At 48.8% G+C, this 19,547-nt stretch overlaps 1 protein-coding gene and 1 long non-coding RNA gene across 4 annotated transcripts in view; both read left to right on the top strand.

The window, feature by feature from the left end:
• The window catches only part of LOC144736680 (uncharacterized), an 828,508-nt gene that overhangs the window by 295,085 nt on the left and 513,876 nt on the right, over positions 1–19,547 (top strand). Inside the window, exon 1 of one of the 3 annotated variants that reach the window (XM_078619289.1) lies at positions 13,104–13,170. The exons of the other annotated variants lie outside the window; for them this stretch is intronic. Within the exon in view, the coding sequence (XP_078475415.1) occupies positions 13,119–13,170 (52 nt within the window). The 5' untranslated portion in view covers positions 13,104–13,118. Of the gene's footprint in view, positions 1–13,103; positions 13,171–19,547 lie in introns of those variants that run through there. 3 annotated transcript variants of the gene reach the window in all.
• On the top strand, positions 5,872–9,157 carry LOC144736625 (uncharacterized). Its single transcript, XR_013588788.1, has 3 exons — positions 5,872–5,966; positions 8,265–8,331; positions 9,126–9,157. It is a non-coding gene; the product is annotated as an uncharacterized LOC144736625 (long non-coding RNA).

The following is a 19,547-nucleotide window of genomic DNA, read 5'->3' as shown; positions in this document are numbered from 1 at the left end:
TCTTAATGCCGGTTGCAGCGCCGCGAAGTAGCATCACGGGAGGTCGTCCAATTCCTTGGTCACCGGAAACCGTGAAAGTTATCCCGATAAGGGTTTCTCGGATTAAAACCGGTCGGCCAGGTGACTTCCCCTCGGAGCTCTATGGGGGGGGGGGGAAATGCGTGCGGGTGTGTTCATGTGAGGTGAGGAGAGGGGGACGCGGAGTTGGCTCCGTCGCTTGGTGGTGGCGAGGTCGTAGCTAGGGCGCCTATTGAACGGCTTCGTGGCGGCGGCATCACAGCTCCTTCACTTGGTGGTGGTGAGGTCGGGGATGGGGCGCCCGCCGAGCGGCTTCGTGGCGGCGGCATCACACAGCCATTATTACTCCACACTACCACACAGTGTAAACACACTCAGCATCACACCACACTATATACACCACACGGTGTAAACACACCCAACTTCACACCACACTACACACACCATGCACCATACACCACACAGTGTAAACACACCCATCATCACACCTCACACACACACCATGTACCATACCACACAGTGTAAACACACCCAACTTCACACCACACTACATACCATGTACCATACACCACACAGTGTAAACACACCCATCATCAAACCCAACAACTTCGTCAATGATGCTTCCTTAAAATAAAATATATAATAGGCGACGTTTCGGGCAATGTCCCTTCACTGCACAAACACCACCAGACCACGTGGTCAGCTCGGGTGCTGCCCCCGCCTCGCGTCCCAGCCTGGAAAGCCCCTGGCAGGGAGCCAAGCGAAGTGAAACTCCCCGCCCCCCTCGCACCTCCCCGCCTCACTGGGCGAGAGACGCTCACTCAGCGGTGAGGATCGAAGCGGAGAGCGAGTCAGAGAGCTCAGGAGAGAGTCGCCCTCACTGAGCTCATCGCTGCGTCCCCTGCAGAGGCCGGGACAGGAGCAGCAGGAGCTGCTGCTGCTGAGAGAGGTGAGAGAGCTCTGAGTAGTCCCAGGTCGGGGTTCACAGAATCGTCAAACCCGGTGACCGCTGGTGCGCTGCGCGTCTGCGCCTGAATCGTTGGGGCAGGAAGAGCGCCGCTGGCAATCTTAGCGTTGACATTCGGGAAGGTAACGCATCTCACACAACCAGTACCTCTCTCACACACAACCAGTACCTCTCTCACACACAACCAATACCTCTCTCTCACACAACCAGTATCTCTCTCTCACAGAACCAGTACCTCTCTCACACAACCAGTACCTCTCTCTCACAACCAGTACCTCTCTTTCACAACCAGTACCTCTCTCACACACAACCAGTACCTCTCTCACACAACCAGTACCTCTCTCTCACAACCAGTACATCTCTCACACACAACCAGTACCTCTCACAACCAGTACCTCTCTCTCACAACCATTACCTCTCTCACACACAACCAGTACCTCTCTCACACAACCAGTACCTCTCTCTCACAACCAGTACCTCTCTCACAACCAGTACCTCTCTCACACACAACCAGTACCTCTATCACACAACCAGTACCTCTCTCTCACAACTAGTACCTCTCTCTCACAACCAGTACCTCTCTCACAACCAGTACCTCTCACAACCAGTACCTCTCTCTCACAACCAGTACATCTCTCACACACAACCAGTACCTCTCACAACCAGTACCTCTCTCACACAACCAGTACCTCTCTCTCTCACAACCAGTACCTCTCTCTCACAACCAGTACATCTCTCACACACAACCAGCACCTCTCACAACCAGTACCTCTCTCTCACAACCAGTACCTCTCTCTCACAACCAGTACCTCTCTCTCACAACCAGTACATCTCTCACACACAACCAGTACCTCTCACAACCAGTACCTCTCACACAACCAGTACCTCTCTTTCACAACCAGTACCTCTCTCTCACAACCAGTACCTCTCTCTCACAACCAGTACCTCTCTCTCACAACCAGTACCTCTCTATCACAACCAGTACCTCTCTTTCACAACCAGTACCTCTCTCTCACAACCAGTACATCTCTCACACACAACCAGTACCTCTCACAACCAGTACCTCTCTCTCACAACCAGTACCTCTCTCACACAACCAGTACCTCTCTCTCACAACCAGTACCTCTCTCACACACAACCAGTACCTCTCACAACCAGTACCTCTCACAACCAGTACCTCTCTCTCACAACCAGTACCTCTCTTTCACAACCAGTACCTCTCTCTCACAACCAGTACCTCTCTTTCACAACCAGTACCTCTCTTTCACAACCAGTACCTCTCTCACAACCAGTACCTCTCTCTCACAACCAGTACCTCTCTCTCACAACCAATAGCTCTCTCACAACCAGTACCTCTCTCACAACCAGTACCTCTCTCACAATCAATAGCTCTCTCACAACCAGTACCTCTCTCACAACCAGTACCTCTCTCTCACAACCAGTACCTCTCTCACAGCCTCGTATCGGTGATTACTCGCTCGTTGTTATTCTCGTGGTGATGTCAAAGTCAACACTGGAGCCAGGTGAGAGACGGAGGGCTCATAGAGCAGCAGGGCGAGCTGCGGCAGTGCATGATTAGTTTAAAGGAAGTTAAATGCGGTGTTCGCAGATGTAAACATTTGTGTTTTGTGACTCTGACTACTGTACACACAGCCCTGACTCGTATCAAACCCTAACTCAGTATAACCCTAACTCTGTCTCTAACCCTGACCATCACACCATCCCTCACCCTAACTCTGCGTCTAACCCTGACCATCACACCATCTCTCATCCTAACTCTGCCTGTAACCCTGACCATCCTGCCATCTCTCACCCTAACTCTGTCTCTAACCCTGACCATCACGCCATCTCTCACCCTAACTGTCTCTAACCCTGACCATCACGCCATCTCTCACTCTAACTCTGTCTCTAACCCTGACCATCACGCCATCTCTCACCCTAACTCTTTAACCCTGACCATAACTCCATATCTCACCCCTACTCTGTCTCTAACCCTGATCATCACACAATCTCTCACTCTAACTCTGTGTCTAACCCTGACCACACGCCATCTTTCACCCTACCTGTGTTTAACCCTGAACATCACACCATCTCTCACCCTACCTCTGTGTTTAACCCTGACCATCACACCATCTCTCACCCTAACTCTGTCTCTAACCCTGACCATCACGCCATCTCTCACCCTAACTCTGTCTCTAACCCTGACCATCACACCATCTCTCACCCTAACTCTGTCTCTAACCCTGAACATCACACCATCTCTCACCCTAACTCTGTCTCTAACCCTGACCATCACGCCATCTCTCACCCTAACTCTGTGTCTAACCCTGACCATCACACCATCTCTCACCCTAACTCTGTCTCTAACCCTGACCATCACACCATCTCTCACCCTAACTCTGTGTCTAACCCTGACCATCACACCATCTCCCATCCTAACTCTGTCTCTAACCCTGTCCATCACGCCATCTCTCACCCTGACTCTGTCTCTAACCCTGACCATCACACCATCTTTCACCCTCACCCTCACTCTGCCTCTAACCCTGACCATCACACCATCTCCCATCCTAACTCCGTCTCTAACCCTGACCATCACACCATCTCCCATCCTAACTCCGTCTCTAACCCTGACCATCACACCATCTCCCATCCTAACTCCGTCTCTAACCCTGACCATCACACCATCTCCCATCCTAACTCTGTCTCTAACCCTGACCATCACACCATCTCTCACCCTAACTCTGTATCTAACCCTGACCATCACACCATCTCCCATCCTAACTCCGTCTCTAACCCTGACCATCACACCATCTCCCATCCTAACTCTGTCTCTAACCCTGACCATCACACCATCTCCCATCCTAACTCCGTCTCTAACCCTGACCATCACACCATCTCCCATCCTAACTCTGTGTCTAACCCTGACCATCACGCCATCTCTCACCCTAACTCTGTGTGTAACCCCGTCACTATCCGCATCTCCATCTCTAAGCCGCTTTACTCAATGTAGAACCACACTACAGTATGTAACCCTGACCCTGATTGGGACGCCGTGGAAGTGCGAGTTCCACTTCTCCACTGCTCAGTGCTTCTCGTGCCAGCACCGCGCTCAGTGTCACTTGTGCCACCACCACCACGGCGACTCAGCGGTGTGCGAGCAGCAGGCACAGGGAAGGGGCTTGCGTGAAGTGACCCCGAGCCAGGGTGGTCTCCAGCCCCTCCTCGCTGGGTGCTTGTGTAGAGCGGCAGCAGCAGTGCCTGTGTAGAGCGACAGCAGGAGCAGTACCTGTGTAGAGCGGAGGGGGGATGGAATGTCACAGTCAGACCCGAATGTTGAATGCGTTGATAGCTGACAGAGACATCCACCCTGGGGGAACGATCAGTGTCACTGACCATAAGCATAGTCCGGCCTCTCATCCCAAACCCAGCCCTGATCCCAGCCTCTTGGAGACTACCGAGATGCCACGTGGGTAGCAGGTGCTATCAGTTTCAATTTCGCTTTGGATGACCCAATAACAGATTAAGTAAACACAGAAGTGTTGAGTGTTTAACTCACAACACAAACATAGACATAGAACCGCAGCACAACGTGTAGGGCCGCTTGTGAGGTTGGGAGGCCCGTGCAGGAATCCCTGAGAGATCCCGGCCGCTGCTGGGTGGGGGGGGGACCGCGCCCATCCCCCCCCCCCGTGCTGAGCACGGCCTCGGGGTCCCTGGGGAATGGAGGCGGCGCTGCGGCTCGGGGAGTTCTCCGTGGATTCAAGCGGCGGCTCTCACGGTCCCCTGCGTCGACATCGCCGCGAGCACAGCGGCGGCAGCGCTGAGCGCGGCCACCACTGAGCCGCGTCTCGGAGCGTCATTGGCCGAGTTTCGCCTCTGTCGGTGAACTCTGCGGGCATCTCCGCAGCTCCCAAGTGCCCCCTGCTGCGAGGGTAGTTTGAGAAGCTGACGCCACTGGGGAGCTCCGCTGCGAGTGAACTCCACTGACCGATCACTCGCACTGGGTGTCCGGCATTGGCTTAGTGGAGCACACCCTGTGGATGAGACTCAGTGCAGGTGAACCCGGTCCAGGGTTTAGCTGAGTAAACAAACCCTGAACCTGCTAACTGTTTCAGTCGCATCATCGTCCGTTACTCGCCAGGGCAGAGCACGGCTACGGCCATAGCCGCTACATCCCCACGGTGATGGTGGATGGCTCTCCATCAGGTTACCCAGTGGCGTTTGTTTACTGGCCACACCCTGCTGATGGGACTCAGTGGAGGCGAACCCTGGCAGGACTGGCCTTGTCTAAAGTAGTCCTGGTGAGTCCAGTATTTGATGGGTGAGATGTTCTCTCACTTCCCCCACTAAACCCGGTGCTGGGTTCATGAACTTGTATCAAAATAATAAACTACATCCCTTTGCAAGCTACTGCTGAGTGAAGGCCTTCCCATGCCATGTCAGGTCAAGAGGGATGTTTGGCCATACTTCACCACGCTGGTCAGTAGGAATTGGTGAAGCGGGGGAGAGGATGTCGGGTGTGTGTAGGTCCAGGACTGGTTCAGATATCACCACTGATGTTGGCCGTGAATCAAACGCAGGTCGCCAGGTTTACATCGCACTGTGCTAACTGCTGTGCCACAGCTCCACCTGTTTATTTTGCTGTGATCCACAGCTGGCATGGATTGTGCATAAATGTGACAACGGCAATGACAGCTGTCACTGCTTGCACGCTCATCACTGGTATCCAAGCACTCTGTGGTTTGCTGATCATTCGTGTGGCCTTGAAACTTCACAAAGCTCATGACGCACAACTCCCTGCGATGATTAAAACTCCTCATGGGGACTTTAATTACCACCGTTATGAGGAAATGTTCACGCTCCTGTTCCAACAGCTGTTCCCCTCTCACTGAGTTCCCTCTGTTCCCACAGCGCTGAGGAGGGAGCGGTTCCACCGTTGACGGTGACGTTGCGAGCTGAGGACGTGGAGCCATGGCTACAGGTTCGTGCAGCGGCCGAGACCTGGGGCCATACGAGCCCTGACCTCAGCACCTGGGTCACGGGGACACGGGGAAACGGGGCTCAGCATCCTCACCACATCCCCATAGCTCTATCCTCTAGACGCAGCGTGCAAACCTACAGCATGCATGTGCAGAGTCCTGTGTACACGCATGGCCTGAGCACACAATCCTGAGCTCACGTGGCCTCTGCACACGGCCCTGTTCATGCATGGCATCTTTGTAGGGCATGGCCCTGTGTACACGCATGGCCTTACGGTACAAACCTCGACAGACATGGCCTTCTGCACGAGAAGCCATGGGTCCAAGTATATAAATCACACACTCTTTGGTTCTTTGGGTAAAGTCACGTAGGTAGAAAAATAGAATAAAAATAATAGCCACACGCACACCAAGTCTCCATCCACAGGCATTGCCGAGCAGCATGGCAGACGCTGAGCGCCCCTCACAGCTCCCTTGGCGCTGGGCTCGGTGTGGCACTCACAACCCTCCCGGTCACTCGCAGGGCCTCTAGAGCAGCGGTCCCCAACCTTTTATTACCAGGGACCGGTTTCGTGGAAGATAATTTTTTCACGGACTGGGGTGGGGTAAGCCCACAAGCTAGGGTTAGCTTGTGGGCTTACCAAAACTGACTGATACAAGTGCGCAGTGCGGGAAAGAGGCGCGGACGGAAGTGGTAAATAAAATAATGGGCGGGCCACGCACGGACTAACATAAGTGTCGGACTTCTCATAAGGAGCGCGCAACCTAGATCCTTCTCATGCGCAGTTTACAGTAGGGTTCGCGCTCCTATGAGAATCAAATGCCGCCGCTGATCTGACAGAAGGCGGAGCTCAGACGGTAATGCGAGCGATGGGGAGCGGCTGTAAATACAGATGAAGCTTCACTCGCTCGCCCACCGCTCACCTCCTGCTGTGCGGCCCGGTTTCTAACAGGCCACGGACTGGTGCCGGTCCGCGGCCCGGGGGTTGGGGACCCCTGCTCTAGAGCACCACATTGTAATTCTCACATAACTTGAAAATTAAATGTATGTATGCTCAATGGGCACACGTTTGAGCCACTGCTCACTAGAATGCATGCGGCACCCTGTGTGCCGCGTCTGTGACCGTGGTAGCCACACGCATGCCAAGTCTCCATCCACAGGCATTGCCGGGCGGCGTGGCAGACGCTGAGCTCCCCTCACAGCGCTGGGCTCGGTGTGGCGCTCGCAACCCTCCCGGCCACTCACGGTGCCTCCAGAGCAGCGCCACGCGTCCCGGTGTGGGTGGAGTTCTCTCTCCCTCCGTGCGGGGCGCGCTGCTCGCAGGCTCAGGGGGGTTGTGATCGCGCTATTCTCCTGCGGCTCCCGTGTGCCAGGCGCGTGGCGGTGGCACCACCGGGACCCGTGGGGAGGGTGTGGCCACCACACGTGGAGGGCGCGCGTCCCGTACCCTGTGGGGCTGTAGGGGGCGCCGCAGAGCGACTCCGCACCCTGTTCACGTTACAGCAGCGGCCGTCGTGTTGAGCTCTCAGTTGCCCCGATCTGAACACCTCGAGTCTTGTAGCTGGAGCCTGGCTGGCACCCTTAGCCCCTAAGGCACGGGGATTGGCAGTCGGTGCTCTGGCAGATAATGATACTCAGCATCAGAAGGTTGAGAGCTAAATCCGCATTGGAGGATGACTATCTGAGGTAGGTAAAAACACATTCCTGCGGAGGGAGCTGGTAGGAACGTTGGGTTGCTTGGTCTATGGCCAGGGTCAACGGCGGCATGTATTCCGCACATATGGCCGACTGTGAGGGCGGGCACAAGCCGGCGTGAGTAGGTTAAACGTTGAGTTTTATAAGGGCACCACGGGGTGACCAGCCCCTCCCCACCCAGCCCCACCCCTCCCACCCCCCACCCAGCCCCACCCTCCCCACCCAGCCCCACCCTCCCCACCCAGCCCCTCCCCTCCCCACCCAGCCCCTCCCCACCCTGCACCTCCCCACCGTCCCCACCCAGCCCCTCCCCACCCTCCCCTCTCCACCCAGCCCCACCCCTCCCATTTTTGGATGCACGACGGACGGACACAATAATCCCTTGTGGGCTGGTGTAACCAGGAGGCTCCTACCAGTATTAATATTTTTTGGGAAGGTATCCTTTTGAGAGGCTGGCTTCCGATATGGAAATGTGGAATATCTACCGTGGGTTCAGGGCTCCCAGTGGAGTTGCCACTGACCCATGCTCCCTGAAGCCAAAATGCTTGAGTCAATGGACTCGAGTGCGACCCCAGTAATCCGGGTTGTGCTGCTGCTGTGACAGACGAGAGATTCAAGAAGAAGACGGAGCAGGTGCGGATTCTACTGGACGACCTGAAGAAGCTCTCCAGGTGAGAGGGACGTCTCCTCACCTGCAACGGGGATTCCTGCTGCTCTACGTTTGAACATAATTTAATTATACAATTGTATCTTTGTTGATTGTTCCTGCTGAGGACTGCAGTTTCCATGTTAACGACAAATGAATGAATAAACATAGAGTAGCACCGAATTAACTCTCCATGGGAAGCAGAAGCCAGAAGTAGTGGGGCAGAGCACAAGCTGGAAGCATAAGAGATATAGGGACATTGGGGAAAGGTAGAGGCAGGAGAGACGAGGAGGATTCACGTGGAATATAGTTGAGAATCAGAGACAAAGACATTTACATGAGCCCTACATAGCACACACACACTGCACATTCGTAAATCATTACAATTTCTCGTTAATTACATAAAACTGTTTTTGTCTGTGTATCAGCTTGCAATGTGGCCACTGACATGTTTTTAAAATGAATAAAAACCAATTCTGAGTGATATCAGTTGTAAAATTGTCTGTAAAGTGGCATGAGTTCAATCCTTTTCAGTGACATAGATGCAATGACTAAACAAGCAACTATACAAACAACAATTACGCGTTTAACTTCCCTGCAATAACATTGACAACTACGGCCAGAATACATGAAATTTACCTCGTATCTGCGACCCACTGTAGAAAGCACAGTAATGCCACACTCAGTTATCCTACACCATCTGTTCACAAAGACAAAATGTACTGTATAAACATTAATAGCGTTTCTCAATTTGTATATCAACATTTTCTCTTTACAAACAAAATAACTCTAATCCTCAACTGTATCCTTTGTTTCTAGATTTGATAATTCCACCGTTTCAACTCTGCTGCGGATTGATGCCGTAAATGATCGATACAATCCGGAGGAGCGACTCTCCCTAGCACAAACCTTCCACAAGGATGGGGGTGCAGGTGGGTGTTATTCCTGACTGCATCGCGGCTTTTGTAATACACTTTTAACCATACTCTCTCTGGTTCTTTCGGTAAAGTTACCTAGATAGAAAAATAATAGAATAAAAGAAAACACGACGTTTCGGTCGCAACACAAGCGTCCGTCTTCAGGTGTGAGAAAATGATCTGCTGTTGTGGCTTTATATAGGCACGAGAGGGGAGAGTTTGGCTGTGGGAGTTTACAAGGGAAAGGGAAGAGGGTTTGTGGTGTTCAGGGACGGGAGACACGGGGAGAGGGGGAGGGTTTGTGGTGTGCATGGACGGGTGGGGCTAGAGAAATTATCAAGTAAATGGACTTGTTGTACAAGTCGTAATCGGACGATGACAACCAGGTGGGTGAGAGAAGACGACGACAACCGGGTGGGCAAGTGAAAATCATAGCAGTCAAGTTTTGTCTGTGTTTGTATATCTGGATGGCTTCATGAACAAATCTCTGAAGGTGGCCCGAGGGTTTGCAGAGTACCTTAGTCTCGGAGAAAACAATGTCATGTGTGCCCACAGCGTTGAAACAATGATCCGCCGCCGCCGAGATGTTGGTTCTGCCGTGTTTCAAATCCGCTTTGTGTTCGCGAACCCGGTCTGAGACACGTCGCTTCGTTTCACCAATGTAACTGCTGCCGCAGACACAACTCAGCTTATAGACACCAGGACATTGCATGCTTGGAATCATATCCTTCACCGATGGGATCAATCACGGATTTTGTGTACTTTATTGAACCGAACTTGGATCTTGAGTTTGTTTAAGATTTGTAATCCTTTTGGTGACCCCTGCTATGTATGGTAAGGTGATGGTTTTGATTGGGTCATCAGATAGTTCTCTACCCATGGATGGGGATGCAGCTTTGCGGATTGTGCGGTCAGAATATCCATTCCTCCTGAGAGCCTGGCATATGTGTTCAAGCTCACTGGCTAGGTGGTGCTGGTCGGAGATGGTGTAGTGTTTTGTTGAGGGAATTATTCTGGGCTGGATGGTGGTGGGAGTCAGGCTTTAGATAGGAATCCGTGTGGGTGGCTTTCTTATGGACAGTGTCCCAACGAGCCATCAGGTCTCTTCTCAATCAAAACATCCAGGAATGGTAGCTTGCCATAATTTTCCACTTCCATGGTGAATTTGATAGATGGGTGTATGGAATTGATGTGGTTGAGAAATTGGTGTAGTGCCATCCGGCCATGTGGCCAGATGACAAACGTGTCATCTATCTATGTCTTCCACAAAGAAGGACGTCAGGTGGATGTCTGGATGGCATCTGTCTAAAATTTATCCATGAAAATGTTCGCTACCACTGGGGATAAGGGAGAGTCCATTGGGGTACCTTCATTCTGTTTGTAGAAAGTACCATTCCAGGTGAAGTAAGTGTTGGTAAGGCAGTGCCTTACCAACGAATGTACATCAGGATCCAATCCCTGTTGGACTAGGTCTTCAATGATTGCAATAGTATCAGGTACGGGTACCTTGGTGAAGAGGGAAACTACATCAAAACTGACAAGTAAATCACCCGGGGACAGTGATATGTCCTTGATTAGTGAAACCAAGTGGGCCAAAGTAAGTACAGCTGAGGCGGTCTTGCCCGTGAAGGGAAGCAGAGTCTCAAGACAGAATTCGTGCCAGTCTGTAAGTGGGTGAGTTAATGGTAGATACAGTAGAACAGAGTGGAGTACCCTCTTTATGGATTTTTGGAAGGCTGTAAAATCTGGGTGGTCTAGCAGCTGCAGGTTTTAGAGAGATCTGTTTGGTGCGTTCGATGAGGGAAGTCGAATTGGTGATGATTTTGTTAGTTTTTGTAGCCAAGCTATTGCTAGGGTCTCTGTTAATTTTGGTATAACAGCCATCATTAAAAGGTCCTGGATTTTTTCGATTTAAAGCTTTCGTGACTGCAGGGATTCATCTTCTTGGTTCTTTCGGTAAAGTCACGTAGAAGGGAAGTAATAAAATAATAAAAATAAAACATAATAAAATAATTCTCACGACGTTTCGGCTACAACGCAAGCAGCCGTCTTCAGGTGAAGAATGAGACACTACCAAGCTAGGAGCTTATATATAAGCTGGGTTGGAGGTGGAAGAGCGCCTTAACAAAAATAATGTGCATATGAAGAGGAATTTAGCATATTCATGGGAAATGCGTAGGAGGTGGGTGGATTTTGTTGTAGTATGTGGTTTTATCCATGATGACAGTGGCATTGCCCTTGTCGGCTGAGAGGATGACAATTTCATCTCTCTTTTTTAATTGAGCGAGTTAAAAACGTTCATCCTTGCTAATGCTGCTAATGGGTTTCTTAGCTTTCTTGAGGATAGCAGCGATTTCAGATTTTGCAACGTCTGCCGGGATGTGTCCCAGACCTTTGACGGCTACGTCGACCTGGGCAATTATATCATCCACTGGGATGTGTTTGGGGGTGACTGCGAAATTCAACCCCTTAGCTAGTATCAATTTTAGGCTGTCAGAAATTGGGCTGTTACTCTGATTGATAACAATCTTGTTAACATCTAACTTTTCCAAGTGTGGTTCTGGTTTCTTTTTTGACAGGAGGTTGAATTTGGCAATCAAGTTGGCTTTGCTTTTGGTTGACATTGAAGCAGCTGAGGAAACAGTTATCTACATGGTCCCAATCAGATGTGGACATTTTTTCTGTTACTGCTAAATGTAAGAGTGTCTTGTCTAATTTATCAAGTTCAAATCGGAGCAGCCTTATTCTTTCTGAGATTAGGGCTAGGCTGGCCTTGGACAGGATCTGTTTTGCGTTAGGGGAAGCAACAGCAGCAGATGCGAGTGTGAAGGCGATCGGTATTACCTTGCTGTCGCGGCATCTCTTCAGGAAGGTGAGAGACTCGATCAGGTGTGCCTTCTTGTCTCGCAGTCTGTCAATCTTGCTGTAAACTCTTGACAAATGTGAAACTGGTAACCATTTATGTAATCGATTACCAGTTCCTAAGTTAGGAATTGGTAATCATCTTCAGTGTAATTTTAAGACAAATTAAAAAATTCACGACGTTTCGGAAGCAACACAAGCCTCCGTCTTCAGGTGGAACCGTAGGTGGAAGACTTGTGTTGCTTCCGAAACGTCGTGAATTTTTTAATTTGTTTTATTTTACTTTCATGAATTTAAAAATTTTTACCTACGTGACTTTACCGAAAAAACCTAAGAATATGAATCCTTGCAGTCACGAAAGCTTCAAATCTAGAAGTAATTTTAAGACTTATTTAGCATTAGTGGAACTACAAACGGCATGGCGGCCAAAGTCACCACATGGTAGATTTGTTCTCATTACGGTAAAAAAAAAAAAGGTGCAGCCCCGTAATTGTTTGCTCTTGCCACTGCTGGTACAAGGACATACACTAGAGCGAGCTCTAGAGAGTATTTGGTCTCCTCTTTCATGCTGACCAGATGTTTTGAAATAGATGGATGTACCCACCCTTTACCTCGACTATGGTGTACCCATTTATGTTGTTGGCTGGGCAGTGGGGGGATTTTTTAAACTTGCACCATTGTTTCACCTGCCTTGCTGGGAGATGGAATGGAATCGGCGACGTCTGGATTGTGTGTCCAACCATTACTCCATGTCAGCTCCCTTATCTGTGCCATTAAAAAGGGGAAAAGGTTATGGTTATTGATACACATTTCTATATGTATTTATGGCAAACCGGTAATTGTGTATTTACCATTTGTTGCAATTTCATTACCAGTTATAATTTTGTACTTTTTAAACTCTCGTACTGATTAAAACAATATCCACGTTGCTGAGTTGTCTGATGAGTCATATTGTCTCCCAGAGCTCTACACGAAGATTCTGACGTCCCTCTCCCCGGACGGCTCCAACGTCCAGGACTCCCTCCACAGAACCATGGAGTGGACTGTGGGGAACCTGGTGCAGTATGTTATAACCCCAGATCTGAGTGAGTACCGCACCACACTGGGGATTCCTGTAACTGTACAGCACCGGGGATTCCATGAACCATCGCTCCCTGCGCCACGTGCCCCGCAGGTTCCTGCGCCACAGATCTGACGCCTTCACTCAGCCATTGCTTCCTGTGCAGTCCATGTGAAATATGTGTCCATGCTAAGGAATCTTCATTCATACCAACTCATACATAGAAGATTAAGTGTGCTGTTAGATACTTGCCATTGATTACAGCTAATGAAAAAATGCAATTCAATCGTGTAATGTGCAATATATTCAGTCATGTGTGTGAGTAATGCATGTGTAGGTGAGGCTCACATAGTGAGCATGTGACTTGTTCATAGAGGAGAGGGAGAGACCGCTGTCAGTGAGAGGGCTTCACGCGATGCGGAGTGTGAATGGCGGGAGCCACAGCTCCGAGGGCTGTGCGATCGTGCGCGGCGCGCGTAGCCCCACCACAGAGCGGTTTCAGAGCGGCTGATGCAATCGAGCCCTCCAGCTCCTCGCATCGCACAGATCAGGTTCCTAGATCCTTCACCTGGCAGAGGCACACAGGGAGATCTGACAGTGATTACTGAGACCGAGTTAGTTGATCAGCAGGTCGTGTATGATGGGGTAAAGTATGGGTACGCTAGCCTACTCCAAGATAACTGGTCACCGTGGAAGAGAGCTCCATCGAGTGGAGGGCATTCCGCCAGCAGTGGCATGAGCAAGAAATTGGAGGGCTGCACATTTGCACTGCTGACACACAACAACCGGCATTTGCCACTATGTGGCGGTGACGTTATCACGGCGCTTGTGCCAGGCTCTGTGCACCTTAAGGACACGTCAAGTGTCAAACGCCCGCTGGCAGGAGGTCACAGGACAGACCCAGGTGCCTTGGGTTGACTGACTGAGATGACTGGCTGATGCACCACCGACACGCAGTGAGTGCTGACACGAGTTCGCTCTGACACACAATGAGTAGTAATGAGTGAGTTCTGACAGTGCTTACTTAGACACAGTGAGTACTAGCATAGTGTGAGGAATGAAACGGTGAGTCCTGATACAGTGGCAGTGATGAAACAGTGTTTACTGACATGAAGTGAATAATGGCACAGTGTGACTACTGACAGTGTGAGTACTGCCAAACATTGAGGACTGACAATAATACTGATGTACTGACACATGGTGTGCAATGACAGTGTGAGTAGTCACAGTCAATGCTGACATAAAGCAAATATTGACACACTATGTACTGATATACAGTGAATACTGATGTGGAGCATCCTTAGACTACAACGTGGTGAGACGTTAAATACATCTAGACATCTTCTTGGTTCTTTCGGTAAAGTCACGTAGAAGGGAAGTAATAAAATAATAAAAATAAAACATAATAAAACAATTCTCACGACGTTTCGGCCACAACGCAAGCAGCCGTCCTCAGGCGAAGAATGAGACATTATCAAGCTTGGAGCTTATATAGGTGTAGCGAGAAGGAGCGCCTTAACAAAAGAATGTGCATATGAAGAGGAATTTAGCATACCAATGGGCAATGCGTAGGAGGTGGGCGGAGGGGTTTCAAAGTCCCATTATGCCCATGCATTATGCAGGGTCAACAGCACCACGGGGGGGCGCAAGGAACAGCGTTAATAAAGGAAAGGAATGTTAATGATATGTAGCTGCATTTACCAAACAACCATGTAGAAAACCAAAGTAAAAAACTACATAAAAAACTAAAATATAAACTGATACTTACTATACTGAGTTACTAACAACAAATAATAAATTACAATTCTACGTCGTAAGAATTGTAGAGTATAGTAAGTATCAGTTTATATTTTAGTTTTTTATGTAGTTTTTTACTTTGGTTTTCTACATGGTTGTTTGGTAAATGCAGCTACATATCATTAACATTCCTTTCCTTTATTAACGCTGTTCCTTGCGCCCCCCCGTGGTGCTGTTGACCCTGCATAATGCATGGGCATAATGGAACTTTGAAACCCCTCCGCCCACCTCCTACGCATTGCCCATTGGTATGCTAAATTCCTCTTCATATGCACATTCTTTTGTTAAGGCGCTCCTCCTCGCTACACCTATATAAGCTCCTAGCTTGATAATGTCTCATTCTTCGCCTGAGGACGGCTGCTTGCGTTGTGGCCGAAACGTCGTGAGAATTGTTTTATTATGTTTTATTTTTATTATTTTATTACTTCCCTTCTACGTGACTTTACCGAAAGAACCAAGAAGATGAATCCCTGCAGTCACGAAAGCTTTAAATCGAAACATCTAGACATGGTGGCGATATATTAGATACCTCGCCTGGTATACAGGAGGTCGTGGGTTCTATCCCAACCTAGACACCTGTTGTATATTTGGAGTTTGGATGTTCTCCCCGTAGTTGGTGGTCGCGTGGATTTTTCTCCGGGTCCTCCGGTTATTCCCTCGACGTTTAGAAACATTCGGCATGAAGGACAGGTGGCAGGTCGCATGTGGTGGGGGCCAACCCACTCCACGATGTCTTCACCGTGGAAGAGGAGACCAAACACCCACAAGAGCTCCGAGCTCGTGGAGGTCCTAACGCCAGCAGTGGCACGAACACGCAATTGCAAGGCTGCACCTTTGTTGTGTGGACACAGAGAGGGTGAAGATACAATGAGATGGCTGACACGCAGTGAGAGTACTGCCACACAGTGACAGTACTGACACACAGTGAGAGTGCTGACACACTGTGAGAGTGCTGACACAGTGAGAGTACTGACACACAGTGAGAGTACCGACACAAAGTGAGAGTGCTGACACAGTGAGAGTACTGACAGTGAGAGTGCTGACACACAGTGAGAGTGCTGACACGGTGAGAGTACTGACACACAGTGAGAGTACTGACACAGTGAGAGTACTGACACTCAGCGAGAGTACTGACACAGTGAGAGTACTGACACACAGCGAGAGTACTGACACATTTCGATTTAAAGCTTTCGTGACTGCAGGGATTCATCTTCTTGGTTCTTTCGGTAAAGTCACGTAGAAGGGAAGTAATAAAATAATAAAAATAAAACATAATAAAACAATTCTCACGACGTTTCGGCCACAACGCAAGCAGCCATCCTCAGGCGAAGAATGAAACACCCCAAGCTTGGAGCGTATATTTAAGCTGGGTTAGAGGGGGGGGGAGGTGGGAAGAAGAGCGCCTAAACAAAATAATTTGCATATCAAGAGGAATTCAGCATATGGAAAATGCGTAGGAGGTGGGCGGGGGGGGTTCCAAATCAATACTATGCCCGTGCATTATGCAGGATTAGCAGCATCAAAGGGGGGGGGGGGGAAGGGGGGGAGCATTAACAAAGGAAAGGAATGTTAATAGTATGTAGCTGTAGTTACTAAACAACCACGTAAAAAACTACAGTATAAACTGCATGACAAACTAAAGTATAAACTACATAGCATCATCAGTAAACTTACTATACTCTACAATAAGCTGAGTTACTAACAGTAAGTAATACATGAAAAATTCTACGTTGTAAAAAATTATATAATATGCTTCCATCTAAACTTTATTCTCTTACATCACACGCGTCTATACCGTACTATATACTTCCATAGGCAAAACCAACATTAAATTACATACTGTATTGCTATAAACCACCCTATACCTTATACATTTTTAATATAACACTATGTATTATTCTACCCACCCTAATGTGTATCAAAATGGTTTATTACGTCCTTCCAGTGATTGCTAAGCCAGAATCCATCTTCTCGGTTAAAATTGTCTCTGTGTTTGTAAATGTGGATCGCCTCATGTACGAATCTCTCATGATAGCCAGATGGCTTGCAGAGAACCTCTGTCTTGGAGAAGTCAATGTCATGTGAGCCCACTGAGTTGTAACAGTGATCTGCCACGGCTGAGGTGTTTGTCCTACAGTGTTTCAGGTCAGCTTTATGTTCACGGATGCGGTCCGAGACATGTCGTTTGGTTTCCCCAATGTAACTGCTACCACAGAGGCAACTTAGTTTGTAGACACCAGGGTACTGTATGTCTGGAACCACATCTTTTACAGACGGTACCAGATCACGGATTTTATGTACTGTGTTGAATCGGACCTGGATCTTGTGTTTAATCAGGATTTTGGAGATCTTTTTTGTGACCCCAGCAATGTAGGGTAAGGTGATGGTCTTGAAAGGCTCCTCAACAGGATCCTTCTTGGTGGTTGGAGTGATGGCTTTGCGGATTGTGTAGTCGGAGTAACCATTAGCCTTAAGAGCTTGGCGTACGTGTTTGAGTTCACTGGAAATGTGTTCATGGTCGGAGATGCATTGGGCTCTATGATATAGAGTCTTGATGAGGGAATTCTTCTGGGATGGATGGTGGTGGGAATCCGGTTTTAGATAAGCATCCGTGTGGGTGGCTTTCCTGTAGACAGAGTGGCTCATTGAACCATCAGGTCTCCTTTTGATTAGGACATCCAAAAAGGGTAGCTTGCCATCATTTTCGACTTCCATGGTGAATCTGATGGCTGGGTGTATGGAATTGATATGGTCGAGAAATTGGTCTAGAGCAGGCCGGCCATGTGGCCAGATGACAAAAGTGTCGTCTACGTACCTCTTCCATAAGGTCGGGCGTAGAGTGGCAGTCTGGATGGCGTCCGTCTCAAATTTCTCCATGAAGATGTTGGCTACAACCGGAGATAAGGGGGAGCCCATTGGGGTGCCCTCAATTTGCTTGTAGAAGGTTCCATTCCAGGTGAAGTATGTATTGGTTAAGCAGTGTCTCACCAGGGGGGGTACCCCAGCATTCAGTCCTTGATGAACCAAGTCTTCAATGATTGCGATGGTGTCAGGCACAGGCACCTTGGTGAACAAGGAAACCACATCAAAACTGACAAGCAGGTCGTCTGGGGACAGGGCAATCCCCTTGATTGTTGATACCAGGTCAGTAGAGTTTAGTACTGCAGAGGTGGTTTTTCCAGTGAAAGGCCGTAGGATTTCGGACAAAAAACGAGCCAGTTTGTAAGTCGGGGAGTTGATAGTAGAGACAATGGGACGAAGAGGTGTATCTTCTTTATGTATCTTTGGCAAGCCGTACAATCTTGGTGGCCTGGCTGCAGAAGGTTTCAACGAGAACTGTTTGGTCTGATCAATTAATGCGGTTGAAGCAGAAATGATGTTGTTGGTTTTGGAGACGAGGCTGTTGGTGGGGTCTCTTTTTATTTTTGTATAGCTGCCATCGGTGAGTAGTTCTTGAATTTTGTTGTTGTATTCTATTTTGTCCATGATGACAGTGGCATTGCCTTTGTCGGCTGAGAGGATGACAATGTCATCCCTCTTTTTTAATTGAGCTAATTCAAAACGCTCATCTTTGCTGATGTTGCTAGCTGGCATCTTAGCGTTTTTGAGGGTTACAGAGATTTCCGATCTTGCTACGTCTGCAGCGATGTGACTCAAGCCCTTGAGAGCTACATCTACTCGAGCAATTATATCATTAACTGGTATGTGTCTAGGTGTGACTGCAAAGTTTAGTCCTTTAGCTAAAACGGATTTCAAACCTTCAGAAATAGGACTGTTACTGCGATTAATTACGACTTTGTTAACATCTAGCTTTTCAATGTGTGGGTCCGGTTTCTTGTTTGAGAGGCGGTTGAATTTGGAAATCAAGTTGTCCTTACATTTAGTCGACATAGCGGCAGCTGAAGAGGCAGTCATTTTTTCCACATGTTCCCAATCCGATGTGGACATTGTTGCACTCAAGGATAAGTGTGATTTGTAGACAAGACACTCTACAAATCACACTTATCCTTGAGTGCAACAATGTCCACATCGGATTGGGAACATGTGGAAAAAATGACTGCCTCTTCAGCTGCCGCTATGTCGACTAAATGTAAGGACAACTTGATTTCCAAATTCAACCGCCTCTCAAACAAGAAACCAGACCCACACATTGAAAAGCTAGATGTTAACAAAGTCGTAATTAATCGCAGTAACAGTCCTATTTCTGAAGGTTTGAAATCCGTTTTAGCTAAAGGACTAAACTTTGCAGTCACACCTAGACACATACCAGTTAATGATATAATTGCTCGAGTAGATGTAGCTCTCAAGGGCTTGAGTCACATCGCTGCAGACGTAGCAAGATCGGAAATCTCTGTAACCCTCAAAAACGCTAAGATGCCAGCTAGCAACATCAGCAAAGATGAGCGTTTTGAATTAGCTCAATTAAAAAAGAGGGATGACATTGTCATCCTCTCAGCCGACAAAGGCAATGCCACTGTCATCATGGACAAAATAGAATACAACAACAAAATTCAAGAACTACTCACCGATGGCAGCTATACAAAAATAAAAAGAGACCCCACCAACAGCCTCGTCTCCAAAACCAACAACATCATTTCTGCTTCA

Source organism: Lampetra planeri, chromosome 3 (assembly GCF_965212315.1).
Source record: "Lampetra planeri chromosome 3, kcLamPlan1.2.h2, whole genome shotgun sequence".
NCBI lineage: Eukaryota > Metazoa > Chordata > Hyperoartia > Petromyzontiformes > Petromyzontidae > Lampetra > Lampetra planeri.
Note: the sequence above shows the minus strand (reverse complement) of the source record. Positions and strands in the feature narration are given on the sequence as shown.